At 52.4% G+C, this 19,448-nt stretch overlaps 1 protein-coding gene across 3 annotated transcripts; it reads left to right on the top strand.

Annotated features, from left to right (window-relative positions):
- Positions 1-1,373: 1,373 nt before the first annotated feature.
- On the top strand, positions 1,374-17,054 carry MFSD13A (major facilitator superfamily domain containing 13A). Of its 3 annotated transcripts, none has more exons than XM_009215259.4 (9): positions 1,374-2,135; positions 9,679-9,921; positions 10,733-10,815; positions 11,399-11,854; positions 12,010-12,133; positions 13,651-13,747; positions 14,364-14,535; positions 14,613-14,806; positions 16,545-17,054. In XM_009215259.4, exons 2-9 carry the CDS (start codon positions 9,754-9,756, stop codon positions 16,805-16,807), a joined length of 1,557 nt encoding a protein of 518 aa, XP_009213523.1. In that variant the 5' UTR covers positions 1,374-2,135; positions 9,679-9,753; the 3' UTR covers positions 16,808-17,054. The 3 variants fall into 3 exon arrangements, with proteins under 3 accessions (XP_009213523.1, XP_009213524.1, XP_009213522.1); XM_009215260.2 differs by lacking the exon at positions 1,374-2,135 and adding an exon at positions 2,361-2,475 and having other exon boundaries at positions 11,402-11,854; XM_009215258.2 differs by lacking the exon at positions 1,374-2,135 and adding an exon at positions 2,361-2,475.
- The last annotated feature ends 2,394 nt before the right edge of the window (positions 17,055-19,448 follow it).

The raw sequence follows: 19,448 nt of genomic DNA, 5'->3' as shown, positions 1-19,448 counted from the left end.
TTTTGAGCCAGAGTCTCACTCTGTTGCTAGGCTGGAGTGCAGTGATTGATTTGGAGTGAGCGATCTCGGCTCACTGCACATTCTGATTCCCTGGTTCAAACAGTTCTCCTCCCTCAGCCTCCCAAGTAGCTGGGATTACAGGCACACGCCACCACGCCCAGCTAATTTTTGTATTTTAGTTGAGACACGGTTTCACTATGTTGGCCAGGATGGTCTCTATCTCCTGACTTCGTGATCGGACCACCTCAGCCTCCCAAAGTGCTAGGATTACAGGCATGAGCCACTGCTGCCCGGCCGTGAGGGACCAAAGGTCTTTTCTCCTGGGTCACATTCAGCCCTGGCCCCTGCCAGCCCTCTCCATTTCCATTTCCCCACTGGACACCCAGGGAGGGCTAAGTAAAGACTCGGGTTTGCTTTGAAATAAAGGCACGTGCTAGCCAAAGATAGAAAGGTGGGGAGACTCCTTTAGCAAATGTATGGAGATCCCAGTGTGCTGGACTCCAGGCTGAATGCTGGGTTTTCTGTTCTCACAGCCAGGAAAGCACAGATGGAGGTAAGAGGTGAGGAGAGGGGCAAAATGATCACCTGTCTTCTACTCATGAGGCCTTCTGGATCAGGAGGGGTTTCAGCAATTGTCTAAGTCTAGAAGAGAGATGGGTGTATGTGTGTGTGTGTGTGTCTATGTGTGGCTTGGGGTGACATGGGAAGTGTGAAGGTATCTGAAAGAGATTGGGAAGGAGGGAAATGAGACAGGTTAGAGGGAAATGGATTCTGGGGGCAAGGTTCATGGCGTCCCTGGGGCTCCCCAGGAACTGGTTGAATAGGCTCTAGCCCCTGGACACTAGACCATTTGTCCAGGCTCTAGCCCCTGGACACTACATTGGACCATTTGCTGTGGTTGTTAGGAGGAGGAGGACAATATTCCTGTTGCAGGGAGTTAGCTGACAACCATCAATGAAGGTCATAAGGATGAGCAGTTCACAAAGCTCCTACACCCTTGTTTCTCATTTAATGCCTGAAAAATCCCTGTAAAGCATAAAACAGGCTCACAAAAGGAGGGCCCCAGCCAGGTGCAGTGACTCACGCTTATCATTCCAGCACTTTGGGAGGCTGAAGTGGGAGGGTCCCTTGAGTCCAGGAATTCAAGACCACCCTGGGTAACATAGTGAGACTCCGTCTCTACAGATAATTTTAGAAATTAGCCAGGCATGGTGGAGTGAGCTGGTGGTCCCAGCAACTTGGGAGGCTGAGGTGAGAGGATCATCTGAGCCAGGGAGGTGGAGGTTGCAGTAAGCTGAGATCACGCCACCACTGCACTCTAGCCTGAGCAACAGAGCAAGACCCTGTTTCAAATAATAATAATAATAATAATAATAATAATAATAATAGCAATAAAGGAGTCCCTTAGCAAGGAAGTGGTGGAGCTAGGGGATGAGTTCCAGGTCCCCCAGAAGCCAAAGGCCATAGGCTCTTTGCCCTGTGTCCCAAGGTAGTGGAACCAGGCAGAGCTGGAATGTGTGCTGTTTGTTTGCCCAAAAACCTATCCAGGCTTACAGGCCAGTTGGGAGAAGACATAAAACATCCTCCACAGCCTACATTGAGCAAAACAAAACTTGATTTTGAGGAATTGTGCAGGTATGGGAAGAGGAAAGACTCCCATGTGGAGTCAGGATAGCTGAGTTCCACCTCGACTGGGCCCTTGCTGTTTGCATGTCATTGAATCTCTCTGAACCGCAGTTTCCTCACGTATAAAATGGGGATAAAAGCGCCTACCTCCTGGGAATGATGTGAGGACTCAACAAGAGAATGCACGTGTTGTTCTGAATGTAGTACAGGGCACATAGCAAGCACTCAGTACTTTTTATGTTATATTACCATTATTAATACAAGGAGGTTGGGCTGCGTCGTTGCTCATTCAGGCCCTGGTGCTGTTCCCCACCTTCAGGTCTGGCTCCTGTGGCTAGAGCCCTGGTGCCCACAGCTCAACCTGGACCTTTCCACCCTTGAAGGGCTCATGAAGGAGCTGCCACCTCCAAGTCGGCTGCAGCTGTGCATCCGCTCAGACCACAAGACTCCATGGAGATGCTGAACTCTCTTTGTTCTCCCAACAAGTACTAGGCAAGGAGGGAAGGAAGGTGAGCGCTTAGAAAAAAACGTGTTGGTTTGCACTGAAATTACATTAAGCTATCGTGGAGGTAAAGGAGAGGGGTTGAGCCGGTCAAGAATCCAGGCAACCTGACCCTATTTGCTAGTATCTCCTTTTGATCGCTAAGGGCAAGCGCCCGTGACAAACATGGCGGCGGCAGCTTCAGGTGCGGTCACCTGCCGGAGCTGCGGTCCCGGGGCCGCGCGGAGCCAATCGCTGGGCGGGGGCGGAGGGAGAGGCTGGGGAAGCCCTAGAAGCGCGCGCAGGCGCACTGGCTTGCACCTGGCTCCCGCCAGCCGTAGGATTAGGCTTCGCCGGCTACGATTGCGGTGAGAAGCTGGCCAGAGGCCGGGGCTCGCGGGCGGGAGCGGGCTGGGCTGGGGCCGATCTGGCACAAACTACAGGCCCGAGGGGGAGGGGAATGCTTTGCGCTCTGGGAGTCATGGGGGCTATCTGCGGGGGTCTTTGGGGTGATCATATTGTGGATTGGAAGAGTTCTGTGGTCCGGGAGGAAGAAGCGGGCTTCAAGGGGGCAAGGGTGGAATCCTCGCAGAAGGGCTCTCCGGGGGTCTGGAGGAAAGGGATGCAGTGGGTCAGATAGCTCCCTGGCGGTCTGGGATCGAGGGATGCACTGGTCAGGCTGGGATCCGTTCTATTAGCATAAAGGCATTTAACCCTAGTGGCACTTGGGGAGCTTAAAAAAAACACCGATGCTGGGCCCGCCCTGAGAGATTCCGATTTAACTGCGCTGGGTGAGGCCTGGGCCTCGGTATTATTGCACAGCTCCTCAGGTGATTTTAATGTGCAGGGGGTGGAGAGCAGCCCTACACGTGTTTCAGCACCAGCTATTGAGTGAAGAGCTCCTGGGCTGATCCCAAACTTCTCAGTAGCTTGGGAGGGGTGGGTGGTCCTGAGGTGAAGCTGTCGCTTCTTCAAGGACCTGTGGGGGAGGGGGAGGGAGAAGGTCCCCATCTCAACAAGTTGAAAACTCATTTCCAGCCGGAGGAGGAGGATGGGCCCCCCACCCCCCAACCCTGGTGCTAGACCCTGCTGTGGGGAGACTGGGCAGGAAGACATGACCCCGATAGTGAAACAGGAAACACAGCAGACAATTCAGAGGTCAGCTGCCTGTTGACAAAAGGGCACATATTATACCTTTAATGCTCATTTGTTCATTTGGTATTTCTGAGGACAGGCAGAGAATGGAATTGTTTTCACTGCTTCACAGATGTAGGAATAGACTAAGATAGTAAGTTAAAGATAATGTTCACACCTTACCCAGGGCTCCTGACTCCGAATTATGCCTATTTGTAGCTTTTCCCTCTGCACTAATACCTCTTGTACAGTCTGATGCCCCTCACTCCAGGGGCCCAGTTCGGCATTCTTGGTTCCCTCCACTAAATTCATCAGCCTCCCCCACCCACCATAGGTTGATTCAGAAATCAGGGAGATGCTGCTGCTTCCATCCCTTTCCAGTCTTTACCTCCCAGGGGCCTGACAGGGTGAAGGAGAAGAGTTTTGATGCCTGCCAGAGGGCTCCTTCCAAACAGATCTGATCCTGTCACTTCCCCACTCCCAGCGCCCCACCTGTTGTCCTCAGCATAGAATCTTGTACAAGGTTTACAAAACCTTTCATGATATGGCCCCTTTCTCCCTTGCTGCTCTGAGCTCTCTTCCCAGATTGTTTCTGTGTCTCTTAGCACAGCGCTGTGCACCCGGCGAAAGCTTAATAAATGTTTCTCTGTCATGATCACTATTCTTTGTACCTGTTGCCTTGCTTTAGTATCTTACTCAGAGAGGCACATCAAGCTTCCCAGGCTGCCCCTTCTCTCTGACTCCCACAGTTAAGCAGAACACAGAGCTAGGGGCACAGTGGGGTCTGAGGATGACAGTTTTCCTATGACTGCTGCTGCTGTTGCCTAGGGCTGAGGATGTTCATACTGACCTTTTCGGGGCCAGTCGACCCAGCAGGGATTGACTGAGCACGCTGAGGGAGCCTGGTGCAGGCAAAGGGCAGGGATCAAGGGTGGGACTAACCCAGGCCTGCTTTATTTTTTATTTTTATTTTTAATTTTTTTTAGAGACAGTCTCCTTCTGTCGTCCTGGCTGGAGTGCAGTGGCGCTATCTCGCTCACTGCAAGCTCCGCCTCCTGGGGTCACGCCATTCTCCTGCCTCAGCCTTGCAAGTAGCTGGGACTATAGGCGCCCGCCACCATGCCTGGCAAATTTTTGTATTTTTAGTAGAGACAGGGTTTCACCATGTTAGCCAGGATGGTCTCGATCTCCTGACCTCGTGATCCACCCGTGTCAGCCTCTCAAAGTGCTGAGATTACAGGCGTGAGCCACCACGCCCGGCATCAGCCCTGCTTTTAAGAAGCCTGTGGGCTGGAGGAGGGGAAGGGAGGTATCTGGATGCCTGATAAAGGGGAAATTGGGAGAGAACACTTGATTGGGTGTGCTTGAGAAAGCCATGACACTGGATGAGCGGGATTTGATAAGATGGGGGCAGGGTGTGGGGGGATGATGAAGTGAGAATGCTGTTGTTTTAGTCAAAACCTGTTTTGAATCTTGACTCCGGCACCTACTAGCTCTGTGACTTGGGCCTGTTATTGAATCTTCAGAGCCTTGGTTTCTTCATGGACAAAGCGTGAATGCAGATAGTAACAGAGCTGTAGGGGGTCTGATGATGGATGTAAAACCCAAGCATACCCTGTATGGCTGAGGAATAGTATATAGTTATCCTAGGGTATCTTAGGTGGCAGGAACAGCATGAAAAAAAGTGTGGAGGTGGCATTTAAAAAGGAATTTGATGGATGGCAGACAAGAGGGACTAGGATATTCCACGTGGCAAAAGGCATAAAGTTTGGGTGCTGGAAAGACAATTTCAATCATGGATTTGGCAGAAAGGTCAATGATTTTTATTTTTGATTGATGTTGCCCCAGCCGGTCTCTAACTCCTGGCCCCAAGTGATCCTTCTGCCTTGGCCTTCCAAAGTGCTAAAATTATAGGCATAAGCCACCACGCTCCACCTAGTGACTGATCTTTAAAGATCATGAAACCACACGGTGGCTCACTCCTGTAACCCCAGCACTTCAGGAAGCCAAGGCGGGAGGATCACTTGAGGTCAGGAGTTCAAGACCAGCCTGGCCAACGTGGCGAAACCCTGTCTGTACAAAAAATACAAAAATTAGTCAGGCATGGTGGCGCACGCCTGTGATCCCAACTACTTGGGAGGCTGAGGCAGGAAAATTTCTTGAACCTGGGTGGCGGAGGTTGCAGTGAGTCAAGAATCCACCACTGTACTCTAGCCTGGGCAACAGAGTGAGACCCTGTCTCAAAAAAATAAAAAATAAAAATAAATAAATAAATATCATGAAACCAAACTTCAGAGAAATGGAAAGAAAATGGTTACTGTAGGCCAGGTGCAGTGGCTCACGCCTGTAATCCCAGCACTTTGGGAGGCTGAGGCGGGCGGATCACGAGGTCATGAGTTGAAGACCAGCTTGATGATCAACATGGTGAAACCCCGTCTCTACTAAAAATACAAAAATTAGCTGGGCGTGGTGGCACATGCCTGTAATCCCAGCTGCTCAGGAGACTGAAGCAGGAGAATTGCTTGAACCTGGGAGGCAGAGGTTGCAGTGAGCTGAGATTGCGCCACCGCACTTCAGCCTGGGCAATGGAGGGAGACTCTGTCTCAAAAAAAAAAAGAAAGAAAAAAGAAAATGGCTACTGTGGGCCGGGCACAGTAGTGGCTCACACCTGTAATCCCGACACTTTGGGAGGCCGAGGCAGGCAGATCACTTGAGGTCAGGAGTTCGAGACCAGCCTGGCCAATATGGTGAAACCCCATCTCTACAAAAAATACAAAAATTAGACTGGGCGTGGTGGCTCATGCCTGTAATCCCAGTACTTTGGGAGGCCGAGGCGGGCGGATCACGAGGTCAGGAGTTCTAAACCAGCCTGACCAATATGGTGAAACCCCATCTCTACTAAATATACAAAAAAAATTATGGCCGGGCGCAGTGGCTCACGCCTATAATCCCAACACTTTGGGAGGCCGAGGCAGATGAATCATGAGGTCAGGAGATTGAGACCATCCTGGCTAACACTGTGAAACCCTGTCTCTACTAAAAATACAAAAAATAAGCCAGGTGCGGTGGCAGGCGCCTGTAAGTCCCTGCTACTCGGGAGGCTGAGGCAGGAGAATGGTGTGAACCCGGGAGGTGGAGCTTGCAGTGAGCCGAGATCGCGCCACTGCACTCCAGCCCGGGTGATAGAGTGAGACTCTGTCTCAAAAAAAGAAAAAAAAAAAAAAAAAAGATTTTGCCGAGTGTGGTCATGTGCGCCTGTAATCCCCGCTACTCAGGAGGCTGAGGCAGGAGCATGGCTTGAACCCAGGAGGCGGAAGTTGCAGTGAGCCTAGATCGTGCCACTGCACTCCAGCTTGGGCGACAGAGGAAGACTCCATCTCTACAAAAAAATTAAAAAATAAAAAATAAAAAATTAGCCGGGTGTGGTGGTGGGCGCCTGTAATCCCAGCTACTCAGGAGACTGAGGAAGGAGAATTGCTTGAACCTGGGAGGCGGAGGTTGCAGTGAGCTGAGATTGCGCCACTGCACTCCAGCCTGGGCGACAGAGCGAGACTCCATCTTAAAAAAAAAAAAAAAATAGCTGTTGTGTGTTGAGGGTCTTCCATGTAGCAGGCACTTGGCTTTATATTCCTTTTGCATTTCAGCCCCCAGCCATCTAAGAGGTTGATATTAATATCCCCACTTTGTGGGCGAGGAGCCTGAGGCTCAGGGAGAGGGAGTGACTGGCTCAAGGCCACCAGCTGGGACCATGAGGATGGGTCTTGGAAGGTGCTAGGAAGGTGGGTGGAGTTGGTTGCAGGTTACAAGATTTCTCACCAGCTTATGCAAGGCTGGTGTGGGCTCCAAGCTGTTCTTCCCTGGGAGAGGTGGGGTTGCTGTTCTCTGCTGGGTGGATTGAGGGTGGGGAGGGCAAGTGGGGGAAGGCTGTTTCCTGATGGAGGAGTGGAATCTGGAAGATAAACCCCCAAAAGAGTAACCCTGGCCAGGCCTGGTGGCTCTCGCCTGTAACCCAGCACTTTGAGGCCAAGGCGGGCGGATCACCAGGTCAGGAGACCGAGACCATCCCGGCTAACACGGTGAAACCCCATCTCTAAGAAAAATACAAAAAATTAGCCGGGCGTGGTGGCGGGCACCTGTAGTCCCAGCTACTCGGGAGGCTGAGGCAGGAGAATGGCATGAACCCAGGAGGTGGAGCGTGCAGTGAGACAAGATGGCACCACTGCACTCTGGCGTGGGCAACAAAGCAAGACTCCATCTCAAAAAAAAAAAAGAAAAAGAAAAGGATAGGCATTATTACCCCATTTTATAGATGAGGAAACTCCAGCCCAGAAGGGTTGAATTGCCTGAGGTTACACTCTTAGTAGGAAGTACAGTTGGGATTTGAACCCAGGCCCTGCTGATGGCAAAAGTCATACCTGTTCCATCTCATTAACCTTCTTCTACCCAGTGTGGGTGCAGGGAGGTGGCTGGGGGAGGCTGGGGACCTTGTGTGCAGGGCTCACCTTCACCAGCAACAAGGACAGATCACTGGGCATCTGGGTAGGGATGGGGAGGCTTCACTCCCTTTTGACAAAGGCAGGAGAGTTCTGAAAGCCCTGGAGGAACTGGAGTAAGTGACCCAGCTAAGGATGGTAACAGAGGTGGACATCATGCTTTACAGCCCCAGGCACCTTCAGAGGGCATCTCATTTAATGCCACCTCATCCCTGTGTGGCGGGCGTGGGGCCTCTCCATTTTACAGAAGGGCTGAGAGGTTGGATAGTGATAAATCTCTAAAGCTTTAGTGCTCACCATTTTAAAAGTTTTATTTTTATTTATTTATTTTTGAGGGAGAGTTTCGCTCTGTCACCCAGGCTTGAGTGCGATCTGGGCTCACTGTAACCTCCACCTCCAGGGTTCAAACAATTCTCCTGCCTCAGCTCCCGAGTAGCTGGGACTACAGGTGTCTGCCACCACACCGGCTAATTTTTGTATTTTTAGTAGAGACGGGGTTTTGCCCTGCTGGCCAGGCTGGTCTCAAATTCCTGGCCTCAAGTGATCTGCCCACGTTGGCCTCCCAAAGTGCTGGGATTACAAGTGTGAGCCACTGTGCCTAGCCCCGTATGACTTTTTTCCATATGTTACTCAGAAAAGCAGTGTCGAGGGAATGTAGGGTGATGGATGTGTTCATTATCTTGTTTGTGGTGATGATTTCACAGGTACATGCATATGGTATAACTTATCAGCCTGCATGCTTTGAAAACTGTGCAGTTTAGTGTTTGTCAGTTAGACCTGAATAAAGCTTTGAGGAAAAAAAGAAATGCATTTTCTTCAGGGGGCTCAAGGGCCTCAGGGAAAGGCCATCCTCCTGCCTTGGGACAAGATAGGATCACTGTGGCCCACGGGGGTAGTGGTGGGGACTTGCAGGCTTAGAGTGCTTCTTTCTTTTTTTTTTAAATTTCTTTTTGAGACTGAGTTTCGCTCTTGGTGCTGAGGCTAGAGTGCTCGCCTCCCAGGTTCAAGCAATTCTCCTGCCTCAGCCTCCCTAGTAGCTGGGATTACAGGCATGTGCCACCACGCCCGGCTAATTTTTTGTATTTTTAGTAGAGACGGGGTTTCACCGTGTTAGCCAGGCTGGTGTGTTAGCCAGGCTGGTCTTGAACTCCTGACCTCAGGTGATCCGCCCACCTTGGCCTCCCAAAGTGCCGGGATTACAGGCATGAGCCACTGCACCCGGCTGGGTGTCAGGGTTTTTATAAGCACCGGATGGGGGCGTGGTGGGCCAGGGTGGTCTTGGGAAATGCAACATTTGGGCAGGAAAAAAAAAAGCCTGTCCTCACCTAGGTCAGGCCCAGGGGTGGAGCCCTAGCTAGGGACCATGCCCTCCTCTACCCAGCACTTCCCTTCCCCACTTCCGTATCATTTAAAGGGACTACGTCCTTCTGTTTCCGGCACTTCCCTTCCCATCTTCCGTATCAATACCAACAGTGAGTGCTTTCTGTGAGTTACATCAGTTAATCCTTATGATTTGCAAAATAGGCATAACAATCTCCTTTTACCTTTTAGAGAAGAGGAGGCTAAGGCCTGGGTTGGGTAACTGCCTGACATTTTACTGTAAATGCATTGTGTGCCCAAGCTCAGGGTTGTCCCGTCTAGACCATTAAAGTCACACAGTGCGATCTAAGAAGACACTGAGCATTCAGCCCTGGCACGTGACCTGGCTCAGCACTCGCTGGGTGTCTGCCGTCTCTTCCCACAGTCTCTCTGTTTCCTCGAGTCACTCCCAGATTAGTGGTATCTAGCTCAGCACTGTTTCCGTTGTACTTCATTCATAATTCCCAGCACTGTTGTCAGTACAAACTCTCCTGTTGAAAATGAGTTTTTAAATTATTCAGAGGTCTGGGGTTAAGAGCAGAGCTGGCATTGATCCCTGTTCCTCACTGGTTCCTTCTTTCCCAGGGACGAGGATGACAAGACTGCCGGTGGCCATGAGCCCTCCCCGGTGCTCCTGGGGTTAAGGCTGGGGCTGCAGCCATGGGGCTGGATCGGCCCCAGGCCTGGTTGCTGGGTCTGCCCACAGCTGCGGTCTATGGCTCCCTGGCTCTCTTCACCACCATCCTGCACAATGTCTTCCTGCTCTACTATGTAGACACCTTTGTATCAGTGTACAAGATCAACAAAATGGCCTTCTGGGTCGGAGAGGTAAGGCCAGCGCTGGGTGGCCAACATGGAGGAGGGTGTAGGGTGGAGACTAGAGGCTGTCCAGGCTGCCGGGTAGATTGCAGGCGCCAGCTCCCACCCAGTCAGAGGCATGGGCAGTCCAGGTTGTTCACCAAGACTCAGCAAGAAAAGCTGTGGAGGCCTTGATGACTCCTCCTCGATGGGAACTAGATCAGCTTTCCTGGCCACTGTCTTACATAGTTGCTGTTCTGTGTATTCATATATATAATATGTTCACATACATGAATTTATCAGCTGCATACATTTACCAGCTGGGCTCTGGATGGGTGCGAGTTTGAGGGGGGCAGTGGTTTGACTGGCAGAGTAGGTTTTTTGTTTTGTTTTGTTTTGTTTTTGAGATGGAGTATCACTCTTGTCGCACAGGCTAGAGTGCAGTGGCGCAATCTCAGCTCACTGCAACCTCTGCCTTCCTGGTTCAAGTGATTCTCCTGTCTCAACCTCCCAAGTAGCTGGGATTACAAGCGCCTGCCACCATGCCCAGCTAATTTTTGTATTTTTAGTAGAGACGAGGTTTCGCCATGTTGGCCAGGCTGGTCTCGAACTCCTGACCTCAGGTGATCCATCCACCTCGGCCTGCCGAAGTGCTGGGATTACAGGCGTGAGCCACCGCACCTGGCCAGAGTGGGTTTTAGCAGAGGAACTGACACGAGCAAAGGTTTGCGGGTAGGAAAGCTGGGGCCATCTTTGAGGGGTGGTGAGCAGGTTGGGGTGGGAGGAGCCCTGGAGAGGAGGCTGCCTAGAGCCCACCTGCCTGTCTCCCCTCTGCCTGCAGACGGTGTTTCTCCTCTGGAACAGCCTCAATGACCCCCTCTTCGGCTGGCTCAGTGACCGGCAGTTCCTCAGCTCCCAGCACCGGTTGGTGTATTGGGAACAGCTCGTAATTGGTTCAGTCCCACCCTACTGCTACCCAGGAGGGAGGACCACTGTCTGTGTTTGGGGTGGAGAAGGAAGGGGAGACTATTTCAGTGTTGCCCATGCCCCTTCCCTTCCTGGGGTCTAGGGTGCTCTGTTTGGGTTGGAGTGGTGGCCTTGGACGCACCCTTGCCTGGCTTGGCAGGTAAAGAGATCTACCCTGGCTTGGCTTGGCTGGCCCCTCTGGACTGTGGACTGCAAACACCCTCTGCTGCTTCTAGAAGATTCCTTTGCCCCATCCCTTCTTGATCCCATCATCACTCCCAACCTTGAGAAGTGGGCATCCCATACCCTTTGGCCATCAGCCCAACAGGCTAATAATGGGGTGGAAATTGGGGCAGAGGATGGTGTACCCACTGCTGAGTTGTGCTTCCTAAATTGCAGACTGGGGACTTGGGGGACAGTGGGACCACCCTGTTGTGAGTCCCACACCCTGGGCCTCCATCCCTCCCCCGGAGCCTGGGCAAGGGGAACTTCGGCCTGCCAAGGCTTACAGGGCATCTCCCAACAACCCTCCTTTCCCCAGCAGGTCAGGCGCTGGGCTCTCCTCAAGAGCCGTGGTGCTGGCCCGGGTGCGGGCCCTGGGCTGGCATGGGCCGCTGCTGGCGCTGTCATTCCTGGCATTCTGGGTGCCCTGGGCCCCAGCTGGCCTGCAGTTCTTGCTGTGCCTGTGCCTCTATGATGGCTTCCTGACGCTCGTGGACCTGCACCACCACGCCTTGCTGGCCGACCTGGCACTCTCAGCCCACGACCGCACCCACCTCAACTTCTACTGCTCCCTCTTCAGCGCAGCCGGCTCCCTCTCTGTCTTTGCCTCCTATGCCTTTTGGAACAAGGAGGATTTCTCCTCCTTCCGCGCTTTCTGTGTGACACTGGCTGTCAGCTCTGGGCTGGGCTTTCTGGGGGCCACACGGCTGCTGAGGCGGCGGGTTGAGGCCGCCCGAAGGGACCCAGGGTGCTCAGGCCTGGCTGTGGATTGCGGGTGAGTGGCCAGCCCTGGTTCTTCAGGTCCTCACCAGCAACCTTCTAAGTCTGATTTTGGTGCTGTGTCCTTGGCTTATGGGGGCTGCCCTGGGATGTGTTGGGGGATAACTCTGGCCAGCCCCAGGCAGTTCTCCACTCCCTTCTGCCCCACAGCCTGTGTGGAGAGGAGCTGCTTGTGGGCAGTGAGGAGGCAGACAGCATCACCTTGGGCCAATATCTCCGGCAGCTGGCACGCCATCGGAACTTCCTGTGGTTTGTGAGCATGGACCTGGTGCAGGTATGGGGGAGCAGCTCCAGGCACCTCTACAGCTGGCCTGGACTTCACTCAAGGGGACAGACTCTTCAAGAGCTGGGAACTCGGCCAGGCACAGTGGCTTATGCCTGTAGTCCCAGCAGTTTGGGAGGCTGAGGCAGGTGGATCACTTGAGGACAGGAGTTCGAGACCAACCTGGCTAACATGGCGAAACCCCATAAAAATACAAAAATTAGCTGGGCATGGTGTAATTCCAGCTATTTGGGAGGCTGAGGCAGGAGAATCACTTGAACCCAGAAGGCGGAGGTTGCAGTGAGCTGAGAGGGCACCACTGCCCTCCAGCCTGGGTAACAGAGTGAGACTCCTTCTCAAAAAAAAAAGAGCTGGGAACTGAGTTCTGGGCCACCCAGGAGGTCTGCTGGGCAATTTGATGGCAGGAATGCAGGTTGAGTAGTCAGGAGGCCTGGATTCTAGCGCCCTCTGAGTTTTTCCCTCCCTGTGTGATCTTAGGCAGGTCTCAGGCTCTCTGGGGAGCTCTGTCCTCTCCTGTAAAGTGAGGATATGAGACAGAGATGCCCCCTTTGGGGACCCTTTAACCATTTTTTTAAGACACCCAGCACTGCCAGGTGCAGTGGCTCGCGCCTGTAATCCCAGCACTTTGGGACGCCAAGGTGGAAAGACCGCTTGAGCCCGGAGTTCGAGGCTGCAGTGAGTTATAATTGCACCACTGCACTCCAGCCTGAGGGAGTTCGAGGCTGCAGTGAGTTATAATGGCACCACTGCACTCCAGCCTGGGGGAGTTCGAGGCTGCAGTGAGTTATAATTGCACCACTGCACTCCAGCCTGGGCGGCAGAGCAAAGCCCCATCTCTAAAAAAAAGAAGAGCCAAATGCTGTACCTAAAACATGTAGTATATAAACCAGCTGAACTTAGAAATAAACTGTTTTCATGTCATGAAATTTGTTTCACTGATGTGTTTTCTTTTTTTTTTTTCTTCTCACTTTGTGGCCCAGGCTGGAGTATAGTGGCGTGATCTGGGTTCAAATGATTCTCCCACCTCAGCCTCCCGGGTAGATGGGATTACAGGCATGCAATAAAACACCCGACTAATTTTTTGTATTTTTTGTAGAGATGGGGTTTTGCCATGTTGGCGAGGCTGGTCTCAAACTCCTGGCCTTAAGTGATCCACCTGCCTTGGCCTCCCAAAGTGCTAAGGTGCTAGGATTACAAGTGTGAGCCCCCGTGCCCAGCCTCCCTAATGTGTTTTCAATTAAAAAGAAAAAGCTTTTAATTGCTCAGATACTATTTTGCCATGGCTTCTAACTTTTTAGCAAAGTTAGGTACCACCAGGAATGTGGTTTTAGGTTGTGTTCTGGCATGTTCTGTGTTTAGGGACATGGGGAAAAAGGCCTGCTCTTACTCTTGCTGCTCTGAGGATGGGGTGTGGGGGGGTTGGCAGATGTGTGCTCCCCTGTTGACTTCCGGCCTTGTCAGCTCCCCTCCCACCTGGAAGCCTCCTCACCATCGCTGTCGGGTTGCAGGTCTTCCACTGCCACTTCAACAGCAACTTCTTCCCTCTCTTCCTGGAGCATCTGTTGTCTGACCATATCTCCCTTTCCACGGGCTCCATCCTATTGGGTGAGTGGGGGCCTTCTGTGCTTCATGCAGGCTGGAAGGAGAGAGACTTTATTTTTAGTAGAGACGGGGTTTCACTGTATTAGTCAGGATGGTCTCCATCTCCCGACCCTGTGATCCACCTGCCTCGGCCTCCCAGAGTACTGGGATTACAGGTGTGAGCCACTGCACCCAGCCAGGACAATCTTTTTAAGACACCAAGCGCTGCCGGGTACAGTGGGCATGGGGGGCAGGGTGTGCTGGGGGTTGGGGGGGGCAGAGGCTGCGCTGGTGTCAGTCCTCTTGGAGATGGTGGCACCCTGAGGGGGTGCAGTGACTGGTTAACACAGAGGAATATCATCTGATGGGCTGGGTATGAGTCTTGACTCTGTGCTCATCTGGTGGGCAGCCTCGGGTATGTTAGTTCATCTTTTTGTGCCTCTCTTTCTCATCTGTAAAGTGGGGATGATAATAGTACTCACCTTAAGGGGCTGTAAGGATGAACTAAGACAGTGACGCTCTTAGCACAGAGCCCAGTGCATTGCTAGTGTACAGGAATGCAGTTGGCCGTGAAGCTGGTGGCACTCACTGGCACTGCAGCAGTGCCCTTGACAAGGTGGCGCCCCGTCTCCCTCCCCAGGCCTCTCCTATGTCGCTCCCCATCTCAACAACCTCTACTTCCTGTCCCTGTGCCGGCGCTGGGGTGTCTACGCGGTGGTGCGGGGACTCTTTCTGCTCAAGCTGGGCCTTAGCCTGCTCATGTTGTTGGCTGGCCCGGACCACCTCAGCCTGCTGTGCCTCTTCATTGCCAGGTATGCCCCTGCCCATGCTCCCCCCAACACCTCCGTCCCATGCCTTCATTCCTGCCTACTCTTTCCCTCTACCGCAGCAACCGCGTCTTCACTGAGGGCACCTGTAAGCTGCTGACCTTGGTGGTCACCGACCTGGTAGATGAGGACCTGGTGCTGAACCACCGCAAGCAGGCAGCCTCGGCACTCCTCTTTGGCATGGTTGCCCTGGTGACCAAGCCAGGCCAGACATTTGCCCCGCTGCTGGGCACCTGGCTGCTCTGTTTCTACACAGGTGAGGGCATGGCGACAGGCAAGGGCTCTTAAGGCTCCAGGGGGCACAGCTTACCTGGCACACTGGCAAGCCTGGGCTCTGGGTCCAGTGAGGGAAGGTGGCAACTGGCGTCCCCCCAACATGGCTAGAGTCGTTGGGTCACAGATTCCGCCATGCTTTCTTAGTGCATTCATTTATTCATTCATTCAACAAATATGTACGGAATCCCCTCTCTGCAGGCCCTGCTCTGGGTGCCAGGGAGCTAACCATGAATAAGATAGACAAGGTCTTTGCCACCACGGAGCTTGTATTCTAGTCAGGTGTGGGGTGGGGTTGGCAGTAAACAGCCAAATAAGATATTATCAGGCAGTGACAGTGTTACAGTGAAATTAGGGTGATGTGAGATGGCGTGACTCAGAAGCTATGTAGTGTCATCAGGGAAGGGCTCTCTGAGAAGGTGCCCCTCAGGATGTGAGCTGAATGGCAAGGATTTGTCTAGAAAAGGTCTCAGTGAATCGCAAGCAGAGGTAACAGCAGGTGCAAAGGCCCAGGGTGTCAGGGGTGATTAGGAGATGTGGCTGGAAAAGTGAAGAGGGCTTTGTTGACCAGGGCAGTATTGGAAGCAAGCTGTTGGGAGCGTTATTGATTGATTGATTGATTGATTGTGATAGGGTCTCCCTGTCACCCAGGCTGGAGTGCAGTGGCACAATCTTGGCTCACTACAGCCTCGACCTCCCAGGTTCAAGTGAGCCTGCTACCTCAGCCTCCCAAGTAGTTGGGACCACAGGCGTATGCCACCATGCCGGCTAACTTTTTGTATTTTATGTAGAGATGGGGTTTTGCCAGGTTGCCCAGGCTGGTCTCAAACTCCTGAGCTCAGGTGATCCACCCACCTCGGTCTCCCAAAGTGCTTAGATTACAGGCTTGAGTCACCACTCCTGGCCAGGGAGGGTTTTAAACAGGGAAGTGACGTGGTGTGATTTGACTTTTTAACAAAATTCACTCTGGGCTGGGTGAGGTGGCTCATACCTGTAATCCCAGCACTTTGGGAGGCTGAGGTGGGAGGGAGATCACCTGAGGTCAGGAGTTTGAGACCAGTTTGGTCAACGTATAGTGAAACCCCCGTCTCTACTAAAAAATACAAAAATTAGCTGGGTGTGGTGCATGCCTGTAGTCCCAGCTATTTGGGAAGCTGAGGCAGGAGGATCACTTGAACCTGGGAGGCAGGAGGATTGCTTGAACCTGGGAGGCAGATGTTGCAGTGAGCAGAGATCGTGCCACTGCACTCCAGCTTGGGAGACAGAGCGAGACTCCATCTCTCAAAAAAAAAAAAAAGAAAAAAAAAGTTCACTCTGGCTGCCGTATGGACAGCAGATCATAGGGAGGCCAGAATGGGGACAGCAGGGAGATCTTTGGGAGACTGTGGCAGAGGCCATGGAGACTTGGGTCAGGGTGGTGGCAAGTGGGATACGTTTTGGACTTGGGGGGAGATGAAGGATTGAGTGTTGGGGGAGTGATGGCGTGAAACGAACCAGGGAACTGAGGAGGACTTTGAGGTTTTAGGCCTGAGTTATTGGGTAGATGGTGGTGCCCGTCACTGAGATGGGAAGCGTAGGAGAGGAGCGGATTGGAAGGACTCAGGAGTTGTAGTCTGCACATGTCCATGTGGTGTCTGAGATGTCACACCATGGACTTGGAGGGCACCAAGGCTTGGAGGGCAATGGGCTGACCATAGTCTTTCTGTGCTCTCTTGTCCTAGGTCATGACCTCTTCCAGCAGTCCCTGATAACCCCGGTGGGGAGTGCCCATCCTTGGCCAGAGCCCCCAGCCCCAGCCCCTGCACAGGCCCCGATGCTCCGCCAGGGCTGCTTCTACCTGCTGGTGCTGGTACCCATCACCTGTGCTCTGCTGCAGCTCTTCACCTGGTCCCAGTTCACGCTGCACGGGAGACGCCTACACATGGTCAAGGCCCAGCGCCAGAACCTGTCACAGGCCCAAACCCTGGATGTTAAGATGGTGTGAGAGCTGTGGCAAGGCCACCCCACTGAGGACGCTGCCGGCAGCCTGGGGGAGGAGCCAGTTTTTTTTTTTTTTTTTAAGGATTTCATAGCTGTTTTGTTTTTGTTTTTGTTTTTGGAGATGTTCCCTCAAAAAATTGATCTGTTGCCCAGGCTGGAGTGCAGTGTTGCAATCTGGGCTCACTGAAACCTCTACCACCCAGGTTCAAGCGATTCTCCTGCCTCAGCCTCCCGAGTAGCTGGGATTACAGGAGCGTGCCACCACGCCTGGCTACTTTTTGTAATTTTAGTAGAGACAGGGTTTCATCACGTTGGCCAGGCTAGTCTCGAACCCCTGACCTCAGGTGATCAGCCTGTCTCGGCCTCCCAAAGTGCTGGGATTACACGCGTGAACCACTGTGGCCGACCTAATTTTTGTATTATTTAGTAGAGACGAGGTTTCACCACGTTGGCCAGGCTGGTCTCGAACTCCTGACCTCAAGTGATCTGCCTGCTTTGGTCTCCCAAAGTGCTGGGAATATAGGCGTGAGCCATCGCACCCGGCCGGGAGCCAGTTTTACCAGCATTCTGCTCCACCACCTTCCTCCAGTGCAGCCTGGAAGACATGGCAGCGGGGAGCTCTCACTGCAGTCAAAGTCTCTGCTTAGCTGTCTGGCTCAGCTTGGGCAAGGGCTGGGCCGTATGTGCTCAGGGATGTGCTTCTCTTGTGGAGCAGGACAGAAGAGGACCAAGAAGGGAGGGGGCTGCCCTGTGATGCACACGGGCCTGCCATGGGGCGTAGGATCCTGTCCCGCTGCCTGGCTGGAGCTGGCCGCTGTGGTGGACTCAGGAACCACTTTTGATACTGCAACTCCTCTCTTTTTCCCAGTCAGGGAAAGCTGACTCCAAGTCTCACCTCCCCCTCAGTCCACCCTTCTAGTAGTTTCTCTCAGAGGGTTCTCTGCTTCAGCTGTGCTTGAAGTGGCATGCCTCCTCTGCTGCAGGGCTCCCCTACCCCCACACGGCCTCTAAAGATGTTTATTTCCTTACAGACTGATTAAAGTCAGCCATTCTTTTTCCTCAAGTCTGTGCTGTGTGAGTGAATGGTGGGTTGCTGAGGTTGAGAACCAGGATTCCTTACTGACTAGAAAAAGCCCCCAAGAGCATTTTTCTGAATAAGAGTGATAGGCAGGCCAGGCGCAGTGGCTCATGCCTGTGATCTCAGCACTTTGGGAGGCCGAGGTGGGTGGATCACCTAAGGTCAGGAGTTTGAGACCACCCTGAGCCAACATGGCGAAACCTCATCTCTACTAAAAATACAAAAATTAGCCGGGTGTGGTGGTGCACACCTGTAATCCCAGCTACTCAGGAGGCTGGGGCAGGAGAATCGCTTGAACCCGGGAGGAGGTTGCATTGATTGTGCCACTGCATGCACTCCAACCTGGGCGACAGAGCAAGACTCCATCTCAAAAAGAAAAAAAAAAAGGTGGGTTACCAAGGTGCCAGGGAGAAAAACATAGATTGGTAACTGCATAGGCACTGGGGCCCAAAATGACCATCAGGCCTCAATGCATTTCCCATGTATCACTGTTGGACGTGGTAGTCAAAGAGAGAGGAGCCTCTTTTAGGCCTGAGGTTCTCAGCCTTGGGGTCACCTGGGGAACTTAAAAAATACATCTGAATTCTATTCCTTGGGATTCTGACTTAATGGGTCTGGGGTATGGCCTGGGCAGTAGGATTTTGAACATCTCTGTAGGTGATTTTATCATGCAGCTGGCGCTGAAAACCATGGCTCTCAGCCACCATTTCTCAACCTTGGCACTAGAGATATTTGGGGCCAGATAGTTCTCTGTTGTAGACGTTTAGCACCTCCCACCCCACCCCCCACACACACCAGTTGTGACAAACAAATATATCTCTAGGCATTGCCAGATGTGTCCTAGGAGGCAAAGTTGGTTCCAATTGGGAACCACTGCTCTAGGCCTATGGTTTTTTACAGGCTGCATGGTAATTAAAAATGTAGGCTGTAGGTTCTATGGCCTGGGTTTACATTCTAGATTAAGATAGGCCAGCGCCGGGCATGGTGGCTCACACCTGTAATCTCAGCACTTTGGGAGGCCGAGGCAGGCAGATCACCTGAGGTCAGAAGTTTGAGACCAGCCTGGCCAACATGGTGAAACCCCATCTCTATTAAAAATACGAAAATTAGCTGGACACAGTGGCAGGCACCTGTAATCCCAGCTACTTGGGATGCTGAGGCAGGAGAACTGCTTGAACCCAGGAGGCGGAGGTTGCAGTGAGTGGAGATTGAGATCGTGCCACAGCACTCTAGACTGGGTGACAACGTAAGACTTCATCTCAAGAAGAAGAAAAAAAAAAAAAAGGCAGAGCTTTGGGAAATTGCTTAATCTTTCCGTGGCTTCAAATCCTTATCTGTAAAATGGATAATAAAAGCACATATACTTTGTAAGGTTATTGGGAAGATTAAATAAGTTATCATTTGCCAAAGACCTGGCAATTTTCCTCCCAAGTGCAGGTTTTAAATGGAGAAGTGATTAATCAGGATATCTGAGCATGGGTCTTGGAAACTGCATTGTAATAAGCTCCCGGCCTTTTTTTTTCTTTTTTTTTTTTAGACAGAGTCTTACTCTGTCACCCAGGCTGGA

This window comes from Papio anubis, chromosome 11 (genome assembly GCF_008728515.1).
Source record: "Papio anubis isolate 15944 chromosome 11, Panubis1.0, whole genome shotgun sequence".
Classification (NCBI taxonomy): Eukaryota; Metazoa; Chordata; class Mammalia; order Primates; family Cercopithecidae; genus Papio; species Papio anubis.
Note: the sequence above shows the minus strand (reverse complement) of the source record. Positions and strands in the feature narration are given on the sequence as shown.

Coding starts and splice junctions, on each gene's coding strand:
- MFSD13A (XM_009215259.4), top strand. CDS start 9,754: ATGGGGCTGGATCGGCCCCAGGCCTGGTTGCTGGGTCTGCCCACAGCT. Junction 14,536..14,612: donor CTGTGCCTCTTCATTGCCAG/GTATGCCCCTGC, acceptor CCTCTACCGCAG/CAACCGCGTCTTCACTGAGG. Junction 14,807..16,544: donor GCTGCTCTGTTTCTACACAG/GTGAGGGCATGG, acceptor CTCTTGTCCTAG/GTCATGACCTCTTCCAGCAG.